The sequence below is a fragment of the Hordeum vulgare genome, chromosome 2H, assembly GCF_904849725.1.
Source record: "Hordeum vulgare subsp. vulgare chromosome 2H, MorexV3_pseudomolecules_assembly, whole genome shotgun sequence".
In the NCBI taxonomy this organism is placed as follows: Eukaryota; Viridiplantae; Streptophyta; class Magnoliopsida; order Poales; family Poaceae; genus Hordeum; species Hordeum vulgare.
In genome coordinates this window covers 217,234,060-217,255,009 of record NC_058519.1, presented here as the reverse complement: position 1 = coordinate 217,255,009, position 20,950 = coordinate 217,234,060, and the positions used below count along the sequence as shown (strand labels likewise).

At 46.0% G+C, this 20,950-nt stretch overlaps 1 protein-coding gene across 2 annotated transcripts in view; it reads right to left on the bottom strand.

The window, feature by feature from the left end:
• The window catches only part of LOC123425908 (protein RRP6-like 3), a 42,014-nt gene that overhangs the window by 6,796 nt on the left and 14,268 nt on the right, over positions 1–20,950 (bottom strand). For both annotated transcript variants that reach the window (XM_045109673.1, XM_045109674.1), the window contains exons 5-10: positions 13,622–13,708; positions 12,303–12,423; positions 6,689–6,867; positions 6,567–6,605; positions 4,090–4,595; positions 3,373–3,871 (exon numbers count right to left, since the gene is read on the bottom strand). In XM_045109673.1, coding sequence (XP_044965608.1) covers positions 3,373–3,871; positions 4,090–4,595; positions 6,567–6,605; positions 6,689–6,867; positions 12,303–12,423; positions 13,622–13,708 — 1,431 coding nt within the window. The remainder of the gene's footprint in view (positions 1–3,372; positions 3,872–4,089; positions 4,596–6,566; positions 6,606–6,688; positions 6,868–12,302; positions 12,424–13,621; positions 13,709–20,950) is intronic.

Sequence of the window (20,950 nt, the reverse complement as noted above, 5' to 3'; positions counted from 1 at the left end):
TCTATGCACAAAGTTCTGCTATCTGGCGCCAGCTCGATTCTCTCCGCACTGCTGGTTGTTGTACTTGCCCCTGTTGCTAGGCTGTCTAGGCCAACTTGGAGTTGCATCGCGTCTACGAGTTCCTGTCTTGGCTCCGTAAGGAGTTTGAGCCCCGGCGTGCTCAGTTGTTTGCTCGTGGCCGTATTTCTCTCATGGAGGCGCTTTCTGAGATTCGTGCTGGGGAGACTCGCTTACGTGGTGCTGGTTTGCTGGAGGTTCCCTCGGTGCTCGCTGCTCGGGCTACTTTTACGCCCCCTGCTGCACTGACCCCTTCTCACTCGAGTGCTCCGCCGCTCTTGCCCACTCCTTCTGGAGGCTCAGGTCGCCCCCGTCCACATTGTAGCTACTTCAACAATGATGGTCATATTGAGTCCCACTGCTACACGAAGAAGAAACACTTGCGCCAGGCGCAATCATCATCTACAGAGACTTCGTCATCTACCTCGACAGCTTCAGCCATCGCTTTGACTGAGCAGGATATTCTGAGACTTAAGCGTCTGCTCGCTGCTTCAGGTTCTTCCTCGACGGGTACTGCTGGTTTTGTGACTGAGGCTTCCCGCACTGAGCAACCACCTTTTACACAGTCAGGACCGTCTCCTGCACACTCTGGTTGGAATTGGCCTTCACCGCCATGATATTATTTTTTCTCTTCCGCTGCCATCATCCCTAATCTAGTGTGTGTTTTCTAGTTTTCTTTGTTTTCCGCTGCGTCCACCAAATCCGTTGATATTTTTTGTTTTCTCATGCCATGCGAGTCCACCATACCTTAGTCCTTTAGCCTTTCTCCGGTCCTGATCCTTTCTATGCAACTTTTGTGGCCTACCTGCCCTTGTTGTTTTCTATAGGATTTTCTGGACTTCTTTTTGCATTGTCGATCTACGTCCATCGTGCCTTATCCGCCGAGCTTCTTTCGACGACGGTTGTCATGGACTATGGTTTTCTACGCAATGCTTTCTTCTCTTGATGTGACATCTTCTTTTGACAACCCACCTTCTCTTGATACTTATGTTGTATCTTCAAGTGATGCGGTGTCTTCCTCTGATGTGCCAACTCTTCGGTGTCTTCCTCTTGATGTGCAATCTTCTTTTGACAACCCATCTTCTCTTGATACTTTATCTTGTATCTTCAAGTGATGCGGTGTCACATCTGATGTGCCATCTCTTCGTTCTCTCCTTCGGCGACTCGACAAGTTTTGAAGACTCTTCATGCTATGACGACACTCTCAAGACGCGGATTTGGATTATCATTTTTTTAGTATTACACTTGTTCAAATGCAATGCTATTGCATACGCTTTGCATTTGAGGGGGGGTGTTAGGAAGTATTAGTATTAGTCTAGGAGTCCTTATTAGTCTATGTTTACTTTCCTTGCACCTCAAGTCTTGTGTAATATATATATGCCCCTTGGGCCTTCAATAAACATAAGTTGCTTTCCTAACATGATCTTGGACCTCTTCGCTACTTTCTTGGGATTGAAGTCTCTTCTACCTCTGATGGCTTTTTTATATCCTAGGAAAAGTATATCCAGGATCTTCTTGCTCGTGTTGCTCTTACTGACGAGCGCATTGTTGAGACTCCTATGGAGCTCAATGTTCACCTCCGTGCTACTGATGGTAATCCCTTGCCTGACCCAACGCGTTATCATCATCTTGTTGGCAGTCTTGTCTATCTAGTTGTCACTCGTCCGGATATCTCTTATCCGGTTCATATTCTGAGTCAGTTCGACTCCGCTCCCACATTGGTTCACTACAGTCATCTCCTTCGTGTTCTCCGATATCTTCGGGGCACGATCTCTCACCGTCTATTCTTTCCTCGCTCAAGTTCTTTACAGCTTCAGGCCTATTCGGATGCTACGTGGGCTCAATGTTCGCCTCGGTGAAAAGTATATCCAGGATCTTCTTGTTCGTGTTGCTCTTACTGACGAGCGCACTGTTGAGACTCCTATGGAGCTCAATGTTCACCTCCGTGCTACTGATGGTAATCTCTTGCCTGACCCGACGCGTTATCGTCATCTTGTTGGCAGTCTTGTCTATCTAGCTGTCACTCGTCCGGACATCTCTTATCCGGTTCATATTCTGAGTCAGTTCGTCTCCGCTCCCACATTAGTTCACTACAGTCATCTCCTTCGTGTTCTCCGATATCTTCGGGGCACGATCTCTCACCATCTATTCTTTCCTCGCTCCAGTTCTTTACAGCTTCAGGCCTATTCGGATGCTACATGGGTTAGTGATCCTTCAGATCGCCGTTCACTTTCTGTTTACTGTGTGTTTCTTGATGGTTCTCTCATTGCCTGGAAGACGAAGAAACAGATTGCAGTTTCCCGTTCGAGTGCAGAGGCTGAGTTGCGAGCGATGGCTCTTTTGACGGCAGAGGTGACTTGCTTACGGTGGTTGCTTCAGGATTTTGGTGTTTCTGTCACTACACCGACTCTGCTCTTATCTGACAGTACAGGTGCTCTTAGCATTGCGCGTGATCCCGTGAAGCATGAGCTCACCAAGCATATCGGTGTTGATGCTTTCTATGTGCGCGCTGGTGTGCAGGATCAGGTTATTGCTCTTCAGTATGTGCCTTCCGAGTTACACTTGGCGGATTTCCTGACGAAGGCCCAGACTAGAGCACAACATGGCTTTTATCTCTCCAAACTCAGTGTTATTCATCCACCATGAGTTTGAGGGGGGGTGTTAGAGTTATAATATAAGTCATGTACCCCTTTGTATTTATCCCGTTGTATAAGGGGTTTCCGGCATATGTTCCACACCTGTACATGTATATATATCGTCCTATGGCCTCATGGGAATACAAGTTGCTTATTCCTAACACCCAAGAGGATGGACAGTTGCGAGCTTGAGCAGCGGCGACGGGAGGCGCTCGCCGGTAGAGGTGCTAGGGGAGGCGAGGATAATTGGGAGCCGGTGGAGGATGTTCAGGAGGAGATGTCGGAGCTCAAGAACCCGAGGTAAGCCTGCGGTGCTCACGGGTGGAGGAGATCAGGCAGTGGCTGCGTGACACCGGAGCTGCGTGATCGGGCAGCGGCTGCCCAGGAGGAAGGATCCATCACTATGGGACGTTTCAATCCAATTAACCCCAAAGGAAGACGAATTGGAGAGCGGTGGGCCTATCAGACATTTTATTGGAGCTCCGCGTTCTCGTTGGACATGTGCGCGAGTCAACGCCGGCGATGGTTGCTTTGATATTCCCTGGCAAGAGAGAGAGAGGGAGAGGGCGGCGGAGTGATGGCGAGTAGTGGGTTCGAGTTAGGGACAGAAACGTAAAAGACCCCAAAAAAATACTGCAAGTGATAGACAAAGCCAGAAATACTAGAAGGATGTTCGCACCTGCATTAGCTCTTCACATCTCTTCAAAGGCATAGTGGATCCATGCCGCAGAAGGGCCATTGCAGCAGTCCTCAGCAGCAAAGGTGACACACCCTTTTCATTCAATTTATCTTCAGATACTGATGCATCGGTTATTAAACTTCTATCACCCGAGTTCACTATTTTTTGTACAAAAAGGGGTATTCCCAATTCTTCTGCCAGTCGCCTCTTGTATTTCTCAGCAGCTGAATGAGCAATTTCATGGCAATCCACACACAGAAGTACAATATCATGTGAACGATGGCTCTTCAGATGCTCCGGAAAGTGCATCCTGTAGCAAGATGGTATTATTCTATATCTGATATAGTGGCTTTTTTCTCCACATCCAACACAAATATTTTTTTTGCTCTGAATATAAAATTCATTATCTTCATCCTCGGGACGACCCTTAGGTTCAAACAGAAGCATTATTCCTGGAGGATTATCTTCTACTAACTTTGCCAAATCCCGTTGAATATACCTGGGAAATAAAATCAATCAGTTTGACAAAATAACTACTCCCTCTGTCCCAAAATTCTTGTCTTAACTTTGTCTAGAAATGAATGTATCTAAATACTAAAACTTGACTAGATACATTAATATCTAAACAAATCTAAGACAAGAATTTTGGGACAGAGGGAGTATGATATTAGTGTCACATACTTTTATAACAACTTATGTAGCATTTAAGAGACAAACCATTCCAACTTTTTGCGGTCACAGTAGCAAAGTAGTCTTCCATCACTAGCGTAGATCCTGCAATTGTGATAAACTGGGGACTTACATGAAAACTTTTTAATGAATGATTCCCGGGAAGCCTTTTTGTTAGGTGGTGCTGTCAACAACTTTTCTCCACTTGATGCAAAAGCAAATATATTTGCTTGCTTCAAAGTTAGCTGTGATACAAGGTTATAATTGTAAACTGATAGTCGACATAATCCACTTGGTTCTTTATACTTCCCAAGCAAAGTTGTAAATAAGTTATCCATGCTGACAGTGGTATCCTCAATCAGATAGCAGAGTTCTTCAATGTGAGCGACAACTACAGGGGATGGTGACGACAAAGGATGTATAGTTGAAGCACTTGGCTCTGTTTCTGCTATGACAGCACACATCTCCGTTCTATCTTTTGGAACTCTTACAGCAATGGCAGCTATAGCCTGGTCTGACAGGATATACCGCAAGCTTTCATCATGCATGCGAGCCTGGAATGAGATCCCAAGACATTTGAAGAAATTAGAAAGGAGAAAAGACTAGAAGGCCCAGAACCACAATAATGCAGATATGCAATTTTTTAACATAATATACCTTCAATAGGAGAAAAGGAACTCAAGAAAATACGAGCGGCTGTGCAGAAATATGTTAATTATGTTAAGCTTCATGCACTAGCCAACGCAACCAAAAGTCCAAACTGATGAAAAGGGCTAGGCAATCCACATATAGTGTAACACCCCCTCTCACTTATGACAGGGAAGACAAGTCAACACGTGCAACCGGAAGAGAGTGACGGCGCGCGAAGCTCACGTATGACTCAAGAGGCCTAGCCAGGACTTGAACTCAAGACCTTAGCTCTGATACCATGTTAAGCTTCATGCACTAGCCAACGCAACCAAAAGTCCAAACTGATGGAAAGGGCTAGGCAATCCACATATAGTGTAACAAATTATAATCTATGCATGAGTAATCTGATCCAGCTAATGTCATGTAGACCATGCCTATTCACGCCGCTACAAGGTCCCATCGGGTTTGTTGGCTTAGCCTCCAACGCAGGTGTGGTTATATTCTACCAAAATTTATTTATTTGATTTGGTTTGTTCTAAGTTGGTCACTTTCTATACCCTTAAAATGTTTCCAAACTTCTCATATATCTAATCCCTCTATGAAAAGAACAAAGAAATGTTCAAGAGACCAATCTACACAAGAAGGAAGATCAGGCTCGCTCCAAACACTGAGCTGCTTATGTTGCCAAGTATAAGCTGTTGCCAAGTATAAGCTGCTACCAAGACACCACCGAGCCGAAGGCAGTGTTAGAGCATTTCTAGTAGAACCCTCAAACCCTCGAAGCAGTTTTAAGGGTTGAGAAGTGCCAGTTTATGGCACTTTTAAGGGTTGAAAAACAGGGGCAAAGACTAGAACCCTCAAACCCAACCCTTAAACTGTTTTAAGGGTTGGATTTGAGGGTTCTAGTCTTTGCCTCAACCCCAACCTTTAAAACTATCATTTTATATATCACACATTTCATCATATGACATATCACAAATTCCATCACATTTGACATAAAACAATAATCATTCTAGTTATTATTACACCACCGAATAAAACAATAATCATTCAAATTATTACAACAATGTGGCTACAATTAGTGCCAATGAAGCAAAAATTAAAAACTAAAAAAGTAAAAAAAAATCTCACCGGGGCGGGGCGGGGACGGCCGGCCGAGGCGGGGCGCGGGCGGGCGGCGTCTGGGGCGGGGCGGGGACGCAGCCGGGCGGCTCAGGCCGGGGCGGGGCGCGGACGAGCGGGGCGGGGCGGGGCGCGCGGAGGGGCAGCGGGGCGGCGGACGGGGCGGGGCGCGCGGAGGGGCGGCAGGGCGGCGGACGGGGCGGGGCGCGCGGAGGGGCAGCGGGGCGCGCGGAGGAGCGGCGGCGGGCGGCCGGGGCGAGGCGGCGGGGCGACGGACGGGTCGGCCGAGATGCGGAGCGGCGGGGCACGAAGGGGCGGCGACAGGGGCGCGGAGGGGCGGCGGACTGGCGGCGGGGCGGCGGACTGGCGGCGGCGGCGGCGGATTCGGGGGAAGAGACGAGCGCGGGGAAGCAACTTCCTCCCGCGCGAAGGTGGAAATGGAGTGCGGGTTGGGGGGAGTTTTTCCTCCCAACCCTCACTTCTACAGGCTGGGAAGGTGTTTGAGGGTTGGACCTCTAAAATTTTTTACGGGTTTAAGGGTTCTAGTCTACGCCGTTTTTTCGACGAAAACTGTAAAAAAAACGGTTATTTTTAAGGGTTTGAGAGTTTGAGGGCTCTACTAGACTTGCTCTTACTACCTTGTCCCTTAACCTACCACAGCTACACTGCTACAACCTAGACTTGCAACTAACAAGGTTCAACAAATGAAAGAGCATAGTCCAACAGAAATGCAAAAAACAATCAGAATGGGAAATAAAATTATGTTGGCTGACCATTAAGTCCCTCCACGCGCAAATTTTCCGAACAAGATCCTACATAAGATTAAATTGTTTAGAACTTAAAAAATCACTGGTGAGCTGGCTGACCAGATGCATAAAAAAAGGAAAACAAGCACCTTCACTTCACTAGATTTCTTGGAGTCAAGTCCATGAGTTTGTACATTTCTTGAGAGAATAGATGCTGCAGAGGAAGCTCCTGGACGACATTCAATTTCCTTTGTATATAGTTGCATGCACACCATGTTTGAACGACGGCAAGCCTCCAAGAAAAAATTGATTTTACCATCGGGAGAATCTGAAGCATAATTGATATTACAACCGGTCAAAAACAAAAATTACGTAGCGGGGGGGGGGGGGGGGGGGGTATTAATATACTATTGTCTGACTTGATTTTAAAATGCCAGCAAGATGTGGAGTGGAGTAAAAACGTAAAACATTATTTTGGCAGTTGAGCAATAGAGTATCGTCAGTTCATTATAAAATCTTCTTTTATCGGTCCCGTAATGTTAGTTTCATTGCTTAACAATAGAATGGAAATGAACTCTCATTTTCTTGGCCCCCTTGATGTAGTTCCATTTCTTAATCATAGATAAGGATTGCATACAAAGAATACATAGTTAAGATCACTGAATCTCCTTTTCTTGGCCCCCTTAACGTTGCTTTTGTTTCTTAACTATAGATCAAGAATGCATACACATATTTAAGACTGTTTATTTTGCTTAAGCTTCTGTTGAGGTCATCAAAGATACTTGTCAAAAGAATAAAAATATAAGCCTCCAGTTTTTGCACATCAACATAAAGTTGTAGTACCTATTAACATCTGCGGTAAGTTGTAAGTGCTCTCAGACAAAAAAAAAATAAGGATACACATTCAACAAGATAATGAAAAATTCAAAAATGTACATATTCGAATAATATATGCAAATATAATTGTTGTGGACAAAATATGTCCATTTGCATTCTGTGCCCAAAATAATATCAGTTTCCCTGTTCTAGTTGTACAGCACTGACAAGAAAATTCATTTAACATGTACATCTCCGAACTCTTTTCAAAATATGTAAGTGATACGTTCGGAAATTTCAATCCACATGCTTCCGGTTAAAATCGCACTGACAAGAAAATTCATTTAACATGTACATCTCCGAACTCTTTTCAAAATATGTAAGTGATACGTTCGGAAATTTCAATCCACATGCTTCCGGTTAAAATCCACAATTCTTAATGGGGCGAGCTAGGTGTCAGCCGGCTGACTCGCACCCCAAATCAGCCGTCCCAACTACTACTACGATTCGGCACTGTCGCCCATCCGATTCGTGACACGTAGCATCACCATCCACACCGACGCTAAGCAACATCTTGTTGAAATCGGGAGAGAGAGGTACCTTCAGACAGCCAAGCTCTCTTGTCTGGTTTCTCGCTTGACTGTTGTGTGTGTGTGGCGACTCTCGGACTCAGAACAAGGACGAGCTCCTCTCCCTTAGGTTAGATAGTCACTATGGGCCTGAGCCACTTGGGCCAGTAATACATGGGCCATGAGCCCCTCATCCAACACTCCCTCTCAAGAGGGGTGACAGATATCTATCATTCCCATCTTGTCACATGCTAGATTGCATTCTTTAGTTCCCAATCCTTTAGTCAAACAATCTGCAATATGTTGTCCAGAACCCACATGCTCAATCTTGATGATCCCAGCATCAAGCTTTTCTTTGATGAAGAATCTGTCTATTTCCACGTGCTTGGTTCTATCATGTTGCACTGGATTGTGTGCTATGTTGATTGCTGATTTGTCATCACACCACACATTCATACAACTAGTCTTCAATATTTTCAATTCTTCTAATAAATTTGGCAGTCACTCCGTAGCGGCGCCGCATATAAGTCTTACCGTGCGGCGGCCAACTAATCTCCTTACTAATGCATTTTAAGTGTGGCACCTCCCGCCAATCACTCTCTGGCCCTAAAAAACTGCCCGATGGACCACATGGATGAGCTATCCGGCGACTAAAAAACATACAACACCACACGCAAGATTCCCTTTCATGTTTGAAATTCAAAAAGTTTTATCTACAAAACCGTTAATTCAATCGATGATCCGCTTTCACCACACATTCATACAACTAGTCTTCAATATTTTCAATTCTTCTAATAAATTTGGCAGTCACTCCGTAGCGGCGCCGCATATAAGTCTTACCGTGCGGCGGCCAACTAATCTCCTTACTAATGCATTTTAAGTGTGGCACCTCCTGCCAATCACTCTCTAGCCCTAAAAAACTGATGAGCTTGTTAGGAAAGCAACTTATCTGTATTGAAGGCCCAAGGGGCATATATATATTACACATGACTTGAGGTGCAAGGAAAGTAAACATAGACTAATAAGGACTCCTAGACTAATACTAACAGACTAATAAGGACTCCTAGACTAATACTAATACTTCCTAACAGAGCTATCCGGTGACTAAAAAACATACAACACCACACGCAAGATTCCCTTTCATGTTTGAAATTCAAAAAGTTTTATGTACAAAACCGTTAATTCAATCGATGATCCGCTTTCACCATTGACTTTCTCGCGACGAGTTCTTCGAAACTAGATCCCATGTTGATATGTTCCGTCAACTATTTTTTTCCGTTCATACTTGCCACATTTTTGGACCCACTTGTCATATTATTAACCACTTACTTGCCTAAGAAAAATAACTTGATTGTCACTTTTTAATGTTGTTTCGTACAAAAAAGCCTTGTAGCAGATTTCATTATACATGATATAAAAGCATGTCATAGGTTGTGTTTGCCAAGTTAAAATATATCAACTTGTCATATTTACATATAACTTTGCTAGAAAACTATTTTGTGTGCTTGTTAGTTTAACTATGCCGAGTTGTCATATTTACAAAGGATGACCAAATATTCTTGTGGTCACCGGTTTTAAAATGTTGAGTTGTCATATTTTTGCGCGTAATCGCCTAAAGAAAGTTGTTTGTGCTTGCCAGTTTGATTATGTCAAGATGTCATATTATACGCAATTTCTAAAAATATGGCGATTAAGTTATTTTTTGTCAAACAAGTACTTACTAATATGACAACTAAGTACAACAAATGTGGTAAGTACGAGCAAAAAAAAAAAGTTATCGAAACATGTCGACATGGGATCTAGTTTTGAAGATTTCGTCGAAACAAAGTCAACGGCGAAAACGGACCATCGATCGAATTAACGGTTTAAGAGATAAAACTTTTAAAATCCGGTCATTTAAAGCGAATCCGATGACATCATTGCATGAATGCATGCATGCATGAAGAAGAGAGCACACACAAATCGATCCGCAAGCCGCCGCACGGTAGTGACAAAATGCGGTGCAGTTAGTTAGATTTTCCCAATAAATTTCTGGTCCACAACTTCTCACTCAGCCCCTTAGACATGGCTCTGTATTCAGCCTCTGCAGTTGATTTGGAAACAACAGGTTGTTTCTTGCTTCTCCAAGATACTAGATTTCCTCCTACAAAGACACAATAGCCTGAAGTTGATCTCGTGTCATCCATGAAGCTAGCTCAATCAGCATCACAATAACCATCTACAACAAGGTGTCCATAACTCTTGAACAACAGTCCTTTCCCAGGAGTACCTTTCAAACATCTCAAGATTCTATGTACTCGAGATGTCCACTTCTAGGCTCATGCATGTATCTGCTCACAACACTTACTGCAGATGCAATGTCTGGTCGTGTATGACACAGGTACAACAACCTCCCAACTAATCTTTGATATCTCTCCTTATTCACTGGCTCTCCTGACTGAGCTGTCACTTTGTGGTTTTCATCAATTGGAGTTGATGCAGCCCGACATCCTACCCATCCCTACATCGCTTAGGAGATCTAAAGTATACTTCCTCTGAGATAGCGCGATCTCCTTGGCAGACCTGGCCACTTCTATGCTGTAGGATCGAAAGTATGTCTAGAGGGGGGAGGGGGGTGAATAGACTGTGATGTCCCGTCAGCAGTACATATCGTGTTACTTTCAGAGGCCTGTAACAATGCATCGTTTCTTAGTACGTTCTGGGACTTAGGCCTGTGCCAATGCATCGTTTCTTAGTACGTTATCATAGGAGCATTAATAAATTAAGAGACTACTAACCCAATGCATTGTTTCTTAGAGGTTGTCTCTAAATCTAATGATTTGGTGCTCATGCATAGATGTGATTGGGCTGTTAACCATTTTTACCTATGGTGGCGTGCAAATGTTGTATCTTAGCTAAGATAGAACCCTACTCTCTCTCATCATTAACTAGTGTGACACATCAGCAAAACGCCTATGAACCGGCGCTAAGAAACCTCCATTGGCACAGGCCCTAGAACAAGGACGAGCTCCTCTCCTTTAGGTTAGATAGTCACTATGGGCCTGGGCCACTTGGGCCAGCAATACATGGGCCATGAGCCCCTCATCCAACACATCTCAACACCACGCATGCTGCGACCAACGTCATAGTTTCCCCCCTCGGCCATGCATGGGACACACAGGTTGGTACTGGCGCGCCGCTCCGGCGAGAAGCAGCCGCATGCCGGCCTAGCAGCAGCGCTCGGGCACCACAGCACCCTCGCAGCAGACAGTGTGCACCGCTCGTAGCATCGCCAGTCGGCTCGCCGCGGCCACCAGCCGGTTCGCAGCACGCGTCTACCGCCTTGCGGCGTCGGCAACAGCCCCCTTCAAGCAGCTCTCGGCCTGGCCTGCAGCATATGCCATCGCCGTCCTTAGAGCATCGGCGGGCTCGCGGCGACGCCGCCTCGCTAACTTGCAGCATCGAGCGGGCTTGCAGTGGTTCTGCCTCACTGGCTTGCAGCATCGGCAGGCTCACAGCTGTGCCGGCTCGCTAGCTTGCAGCATCCTCCACCACCGCTCGGATCATCATGAGCGGCTCGCACCAGCCTATGGCCCCTACCTCCCCATCCTGCAGCCGTCCAACGCTTTCCTTGCAGCAACAGCGGAAGCCTTTGCAGCGCCCGGCGGCATCCCTGCAGCAGTGGACGGCTCGGCTTGTGCAATGCATCTCTGCTGCAGTCGGCGGCGGCCGGCTTGCTGCGCACATAGGGGGAGGAAGCAGCGCTCGCATCTGTTGTCTAGAGGTTGGGGAAGAAGCCAAGAAGCTTCAGGGGGAATAAAGACAAGGAGAAATCGAAAAAGAAAAAAAGTTGGGAGACCGTGCATGTGGGGACCACGTGCACATGTGACATGGCAAGTGAACGACCCAGCTGATTTCTGCGTAAAATCAGTCAGGCCTATTAGACTGTTTCCCATTCTTAATATATGAATAAAAAAATTGTTTGTAGGTTAAGAGCATACCATTTCCAAAATCTTTTGTAGGTAGAAAGCAAAATAGATAGTTCTCCTGCAACAGCTGGCAGTTGGAGACTTAGAGCACAAAATGAAAATTACACATGTTTCCCGAGAATGAAGGATTCAAATTCCACAGCTACATCAAGTAAGCTCCATTTGCAGGCAATAGGAAAAGGCTGAAGGGTGAACAATCCAAAAAATACTGATGGAAATCAGCTCTATTTACTGCTATAATTCATGGATACAAAATCAGCTGTATTGAGCATTCATTGTTGACTTTGACTGTGCTAAACAGAAAATAATTACAATGTATGTTAATGACTTATAATGTACTAAATGGCAGTAAAGACTGTTGAAATGGAAATAAGAGCACGGCACTTAGAAGTTAGAACATAGTAACATACCACAGGATTTTGCATGGAGCTCTGATGCCAAACAATTTGAAATGTTCAACAGATAGTGAGCATCACAACGGGCATACTGAATCATTTCCACTGTCAGCGGGCGTAATCTCCAATCTTCACGCTGAAATCTCAAAATAAGGTAGAATGAAAAGAAATAGCGGTAATTATGGAAGCAATTTCGAAATTTGAAACTGATATATCCTGTGCCTAGCAAACTGAAATTATTATTTTTTCAAGAAAACGCAAGGAGCGTTTGCGTTTCATTTCATTGAAAAGGTGGGAGATTACAGGCCTCCTAAGAGGTGGTGGTTACAAGGCCAATTCCTCATCAATGGACATCCCAGGAGGCGGGCAGCACAACCCTCAGCCCCTGTGCCCCAGCTTGTGTCCAACATTTGGCTTCTGCTTTGATCCTATCAACTAATGAATCTATCGAGGGTCTCGCATTGTCGAAGACACATTCGTTCCTCTGTTTCTAAATCATCCAAGATTTGATGATAACCCCCCCAGGTCACTTAAACCCCACATGTCAGTGACACATCAAAGGGGCCTGTGAGCAAGGATCGGTCAACAAAGGGGGTTATTGTCAATTATCTGCATCTAAAGGATGTGACATCCATTTCAAGGCCAGGTTGTGAAGGGTGTCAAGGCCAATGATCAGGAAATCATGTCAGAGCTGACTAGGTATCATGAATAATTACACAAGAAGACAGTTAATAGAACATTACTGGGGGAAAACCTACTGCTGTACTGGGTTCTAGTATCATGAATAATAACATATCAAGCAGGATTCAATACAATTAATGTTTTCTAGGGCTTATGAACTTAACTGAAGTGAAACATATACCTTCCTGTTGGGCACTTCTAATAAACCGAAGTAATAAAAAGGGTGGCCCGGTGCACATAGCTCCCGCTTGCGCAGGGTCCGGGCAAGAGGCTGTTTCCAGGACTCTAACCCATGACCTCATGGTCATAAGGTAACAGCTTTACCGCTGTGCCAAGGCTCCCTTTCCCCGGTAAATAAACCAAAGTAATAGTTTAAAAGAATTGGTAAATATCTTTTTGAAAACCTCAGTTGCAACTTCTATAAACGTTGTCTTCTACATCATTTGGAAACCTTACAAGGAAATACCAAGGTTTGTGGTTTGGCTCAATATGTATATAGCGCCATCAATAGTTCATTTACTTTCTCACATACCGAAAAGTATTCATGTATAAGTTGAGAAGACACATGAGATTTAACCAGCTACTAACTGTCACTGAACACTTGACTGGCTTTATCAAGCTCGCTGTTTAAACCAAACTTACAAAATACTTGCCTGCAATGTCTTGTCGGTAGTCACTCCACAATATAATTCTAGCAAATACGCTAAGGATTTCTGTGGCTTTGATAGGACCTCACATGCCTGAAAATGTATTGATTTCAATAAGCAATTGAGCAAAGCTCATAAGCGTAGCATAATAACAAAAAAGTGAGAGCACAAAGGCATATAGGACAGCCTTATGAACAGCAGGGGCAAAGGTACCAAGCAACAAAGATGCTCAAGAACCAAAATATTTATGGACACGGACTAATTCAAAGGAAACTGGTATTGTAAACTAATTCTGATTCTGAGCTGCAATAGCACTCTAGCACAAATATAAAGCTTTTTGTATTCCAGTTGATCAGTTCATATAAATTCGATTTCCTGATGCTTCGAGAACTGTATGAATTTTGTGGTTGAAACTGGAAACTTAAACCAACACAACTGAAAAAGAAGCAATTGACTCTAGCAATACTCATACAAAAAATATCTGAAACTAACAGAGAAGTACCAAACACAATATAAGATGATGATACTCGGTGGCACATCTTTTTTCCCACAAAGACATTGAAACCTTCTATTCAAAATTAAGAGAAAGGGAACAAGAGCAGGCGACACGAAATGGGTACCCAAGAAGTTCATTTTTCTTCGAGAAAACGCAAGAGATTTTGCGTTTCATTGCACTGAAAGGAGAGAGAGTTTTACAATCCTCCTAGGAGGCAATTACAGGTTTCGAAACAGGAAAATCAGTGAACATCCCATGTTTGGAGGGTGATGGCTCTAAGCCCTAAAGCACCAGCGCTTGCCCAGAGAGCGGCCTCGTTTTAATCTTCGTAAGCAGGGTATCCATCGATGGTTGTCCTCCACTGAAAACGCAATCTTTGCGCTGTTTCCATGGGACGAGGAGGGTCATGATGCCCAGGCCTTTGTGCATGGGCGCTGGGGAAAATTGCCGTGCTGATTGCCACCGGTCAAGTAGAGAGGGCTCGCTGGCCGGTGCAGCGCATGGGTTCCACAGCCAGCACAGCGCTTCATGCCAGATCTGTCTGGCGAAGGGGCATGCAAGGATGAGGTGGTGCATGGTCTCAAGTGCCTGGTCGCAGAGGGGGCATCGCGCAGGGTGTTGCAGTCCTCGACGGGCAAGCCAGTGTGCGGTCCAGCATCGGTCGAGGTGGGCAAGCCAGTGGAAGAAGCGGACGCGCGGAGGCCCCCAGTTTTTCCAAGTGAGCTTCCAAGCGGGGCAAGTTGTGGATCCGGCGAAGGTGGCGGCATATGCAGATTTGGCGGAGTAGACGCCGTTTGCGCTCCATTTCCATGTGAGGCAATCCAGCTCAGCAGAGAGGGTTGTGCCGTCGATCATGTGCCAAAGCCGGAGGTATTGCCCGATTTCGTGGATGCCCACCGTGCCCTTGTCTTGCGCCCAGCGGTTGGCCACAAGCCCCTCCGCAACCGTCCTGATCTTGCGCCGGCGTTTGGGGATGCACGCGTATAGTAGCGGGGCGATCTCAGGATGGAGCATCCGTCAATCCATCGGTCCTCCCATAAAAGGGCCTCCCTGTCGTTCCCCAGCTGCATAGTAGTGGAGGCAAAGAAGAATGCACGCTCCTCGTCGGAGAACTGCAGGTCTAGGCCCGCCCATGCTCAAGTGGTGTCTGTGCGGCTGAACCAAAGCCACCGAGTGCGCAGCGCGAGGCCGGCGCGTGCAAGGTCGTGGATGCCAAGACCGCCAAGAGAGATTGGTCGGGCAACACGTTGCCAGTTGACGTGGCAGTGCCCGCCATTTGTCTTTGCAAGCCCCGCCCAAAGGAAGACGCGTTGGATCTTCTCGAGCGCCTTGAGGGTCTTCTTGGGGGTGCTAGTGCTAGCAGCTGGTGTATCGGAATTGCACTGAGGATGGCCTTCACGAACGTGAGGCGGCCGGCCCTGTTCATGAGATGCACCTTCCAGCATCGGAGCATGTGGGCGGTCTTGTCAACCACGGGCTGCAGCTGGGCAGCGGACGGCCGTCGTAGTGTAAGGGGGATACCCAAGCAGGTAATGGGTAGCTCGACGATGGGGCAGCCCAGCAGTTCCACAACATGCACGACCACATCCGCCTCGTTATGAATCAGAGTGGCCATCCTCTTTGCGAAGTTGACCCGAAGGCCGGAGGCGCGCCCAAACAGCTGCAAGATGCTCTTGATGGCGGAGATGTCACTCAAAGCGGGTGACAAAAGAGGATCATGTCGTCCGGGTAAAGGGAGACCGATGGCATCTGTCGTCGCAGGTGAAGTTGTGCTTATTGCTAGTGTTCTGCCTCAGTTTGCCTCTGAGTTTTTGGGCCTTCCTACTGCCTTTGAGATGTGGACTTGCCTTCGTCAGCGCTATGCGCCCTCTGGTGATGCCTTATACCTCTCCGTGGTTCGTCAGGAGCATGCTCTTCAGCAGGGTGACTCTACTGTTGATGACTTCTATGCACAGAGTTCTGCTATCTGGCGCCAGCTCGATTCTCTCCGCACTGCTGGTTGTCGTACTTGCCCCTGTTGCCAGGCTGTCCAGGCCAACTTGGAGTTTCATCGCATCTACGAGTTCCTGTCTCGGCTTCGTAAGGAGTTTGAGCCCCGACGTGCTCAGTTGTTTGCTCGTGGCCGTATTTCTCTCATGGAGGCGCTTTCTGAGATTCGTGCTGAGGAGACTCGCTTACAAGGTGCTGGTTTGCTGGAGGTTCCCTCGGTGCTCGCTGCTCGGACTACTTCTACGCCACCTGCTGCACCGACCCCTTCTCACTCGAGTGCTCCGCCGCTCTTGCCCACTCCTTCTGAAGGCTCAGGTCGCCCCCGTCCACATTGTGGCTACTGCAACAATGATGGTCATATTGAGTCCCACTGCTACACGAAGAAGAAACACTTGCGCCAGGCGCAATCATCATCTATAGAGACTTCGTCATCTACCTCGACAGCTTCAGCCATCGCTTTGACTGAGCAGGATATTCTGAGACTTAAGCATCTGCTCGCTGCTTCAAGTTCTTCCGCGACGGGTACTGCTGGTATTGTGACTCAGGCTTCCCGCACTGAGCAACCACCTTCTACAAAGTCAGGACTGTCTCACGCATACTCTGGTTGGAATTGGCCTTCGCCGCCATGATATTATTTTTTCTCTTCCGCTGCCATCATCCCTAATCTAGTGTGTGTTTTCTAGTTTTCTTTGTTTTCCGCTGCGTCCACCAAATCCGTTGATATTTTGTGTTTTCTCATGCCATGCGAGCCCACCATATCTTAGTCCGTCGACTTTTCTCTGGTCCTGATCCTTTCTATGCAACTTTTGTGGCCTACTTGCCCCTGTTGTTTTCTATAGGATTGTCTGGACTTCTTTTTGCATTGTCGATCTACGTCCATCATGCCTTATCCGCCGAGTTTCTTTTGCCGACGGTTGTCGAGTACTATGATTTTCTGCATAATGTTTTATTCTCTTGATGTGCCATCTTCTTTTGACAACCCATCTTCTCTTGATACTTATCTTGTATCTTCAAGTGATGCGGTGTCTACCTCTAATGTGCCATCTGCTCGTTCACTCCTTCGGCGACTCGACAAGTTCTGAAAGACTCTTCATGCTACGACGACACTCGGCGATTTTATTTTTTTTAGTATTACACCTCTTCAAATGCAATGCTATTGCATACGCTTTGCATTTGAGGGGGGGTGTTAGGAAGTATTAGTATTAGTCTAGGAGTCCTTATTAGTCTATTAGTATTAGTCTAGGAGTCCTTATTAGTCTATGTTTACTTTCCTTGCACCTCAAGTCATATGTAATATATATATGCCCCTTGGGCCTTCAATATAGACAAGTTGCTTTCCTAACAAGTATTAGTCTAGGAGTCCTTATTAGTCTGTGTTTACTTTCCTTGCATCTCAAGTCATGTGTAATATATATATGCCCCTTGGGCCTTCAATACAGATAAGTTGCTTTCCTAACAACTGAAATGTGCTGTCCTGAACATAAGATTGTTCAACTGCATAGATCCACTGGGGTGTAACCACAGAAATAGCCATGAGTGAATTTCTCCTAGAAAGAGCATCAGCAACAATATTCTCCTTCCCCTTCTTGTACTGGAGAGTAAAGTTGAATTCTAGCACTTTGAGCATGAGTTTGTGCTGGATACTTGTGGTTATCTTTTGGTCAGTCATGAATTGCAAACTCTGGTGATCAGTCTTGATGATGAGGTCATTCCCAAGGAAATAGTGCATCCACCTTTTGAGAGCAGCAATGATTGCTAGTGCTTCTTTTTCATATGTTGAAAGTGCAGCATTTTTTGGACAGAGTGGAGCTATAGTAAGCCAGGGGCCTACCCTTGGAAAGCTTGACAAAGAGCTGATGTTCTTTCAGGAGCTGGAGAACAATTTGTATGTGCTCCAAATGTTCAGAGAGGGATTTGCTGAAGATGAGGATGTCATCAAAGAAAACCAACACAAACTTTCTTATGTATGGACCAAAAATGTTGTTCATTAGGGCTTGGAAAGTCCCAGGTGCATTAGCCAGACCAAAGGGCATAACCAGAAACTCATAATGACCAAAATATGTTCTGAAAGCAGTTTTAGGTATGTCTTGCTCATTCATTCTCACCTGATGATAGCCAGATCTCAGGTCCAATTTAGTGAAATAAGTAGCACCCTGTAATTCATCCAACAAATCCTCAATTACAGGTATTGGGAATTTATTCTTGACAGTAGCAGCATTCAGTTTTCTGTAGTCAATGCACATTCTCCAAGTGCCATCCTTTTTCATGACCAGAATTGCAGGGGAGGAATATGGGCTTTCACTAGCCCTTATAATTTTGTCTTTGAGCATGGAGTCAATCTGCCTCTCTAGCTCATTCCTCTGCATATGTGGTACTCTATAAGGTCTAGAGTTTGGTGGTATTGCTTGCTCTTTTAAAGGGATCTTATGGTCATGATTTCTCTTGGGTGGCAACCCTTTTGGTTCTTGAAAAACTTCAGGGAATTGTTGCAGTACTTCCTGAACAGGTTGTGGTACTTCTTGTTGAACTGGTGCTTTCAATGAAGTGTCTCTTATGAGATGCAGAACATAGCCAGGTGCACCCAAGGCTAAGAGTTTGTCCACTTCAGCTGCTTCTATGGGAGTTGCATCAGCCAGGGTATCACAGGCTCTAATGGTCACTGGTGTGTGTTTATCCATCATGGCAGAAATTTGTCTTGGGTTGTAATGAAAAGCCACAGGGCTATGTTGGGCCATCCAATCACTTCCTAGTACTATATCATGTCCAGGGAGATCCAATACTCTGAATTGTTGTGTGAACTTGGTGTTGCCTGCAATGAAGGTTGTGGGTGGGACATAGGAGCCAGACCAGAGTGTTCCTCCTCCAGCAACAGTGACTGCTCTTGAGGTGTCTTTCAGGATAGTGCAGTTGGTAGATAGGGTAAACTTGAGGCTGATGAAAGTTGAGTTGCTTCCAGAGTCCACTAGTGCAATCCCTTGTTTTCCCCAATCTGAACCAAAAGAGAAATGGTATTGACATTGTCAGATTTCATGGCTTGTGCAGAAAGTGTCATACAATGCTCTTCCTGCTGCAATTGTTCTTCCTCCTCTTGCTCCTCTATTTCCTCAGGTTCCTTTGCTTGTTCAGTAGGGTCTTCTCTAGTCAGTACATTTAGGACAGGAGCCATTTTACATTTGTGGCCATGGAACCATGCATCTCCACATCTCCAACATTTACCAGGTTCTCTAGCTCTTTGATTGATAACAGCAGGTTTGGATTCGGTTGGTTTCTCATGGAGGACAGTGTTACTTTTCTGGTGGCCAGTGGAAAACTTAGTAGTCCCAGAGTAGCTGGTGTATGATTTCTTCTCAGCTGCTCCCTTTTCCAAGTCTACTACTAGCCAGTATGCTTCTGTCAACCTTGTGGGTCTTAGAGCTCTCACTTGAAACTTGATTTGAGAACGCAGTCCATTCACATAGCATCTGACAAACCAGTTCTCATCCATGATGGGATTATCTGATTGTACCTCAGCCATTAACTCTTCAAACTGGTCAGTGTACTCTGATACAATGAGGGTGCTCTGCTTGAGGGTATTAAACCTATCAGTCAGTTCATAGGAACTAGCTAATGAAAACCTGCGCAATATCTCCTCGCAGAATTGTGCCCAAGTTAACTGCTTCTTCAAAATCCCTGAACGGCGCAACCATACATCAGCTCTCCCTGTCACATATAGTTGTGCCAAGTTGACCTTGAATTCGGCAGGTGCTCCAGCCATTTGAAAATATTTCTCACATTGACGGATCCAGCCCGCTGGGTTATCGCCATCAAAGCGAGGGAAATCCATGCGTGGACCCTTAATGATGCTTTTGAGAAATTGAGTACGCATCTCTTGCTCATATTGTTTCTCGAAGTCATCCCAATTCTGACGAACACCGGGTGGTTGAAACCCATGGAATCCTGGGGTACGGGCAGATTTATATGCCACAGTGGGTGTCGCATTGCCCCAATGTATCTCCAGTGTCTGGTTTGCTCAGAAACCTGGTGGGATAGCAGGCCTAGGTACCTGGATTGGTGCTAGGTGGTTTGGGATCTGTGATGCAGCTAGCCTTGTTTTTTCTTGTTCCAGCACGAGACGTCGTCGCATTTCTTCAGACATAGTTCTCTCCACTGCTGCTGCTTCCTTCTGTGGTTGATCAGGTGATAGTTTGCCCTGTTGTGCCGAGCTCGAGGCTTCCGTGGGTCGAAGGGATTTGAGCACATCTGCCATGGTAGATAGCTGCGAACTGAGGGTGGAGACGGCTTTCTGTACTCCATCAAGAACAGAAACCATGGTGTCTTGCTTGAGATTTATGCTATGCACATCCTTTCGCAGGTCATCAACTTCGCCCCTCAGATCTGCTGTTTCTTCACGGTGTTGCAGGAATTCTCACTTCATTGCGAGCAGATCCGCTACGTCAGACTCTTCAAGTCTGGATTTAGAACGCCCCATCGTGATTCAGTGGCTACAGAGAGGAATTTTACTGCCGGAACTTCTCCGGTAACCCGATCTGGCACTGAATCCTGCCGCCGCCTGCGATTTCGCCTCCGAAAACAGCACCACCCGTAGCTTGACCTGGGATTTTACTGGAAGAGCAAGATGCTCCCCAACCAGTCGCGCTCAACGAGCTACCGTCGAATTAGTCTACCGCCACCACGACCCCGCCACCTACGCCGCCATTGCTGCCGAGAAAAGGGAGGGAAAGGGTGGGAAAATTACTACGGCAGCTCCGATCGATCTCTTCGCCGAGGAAAGACTGCACTCATGATACGAATTGTCACGCCCTAGCTGGGATCGTAGCAAGCAACAAGGGGGATTTCACTCAGATCGGCAA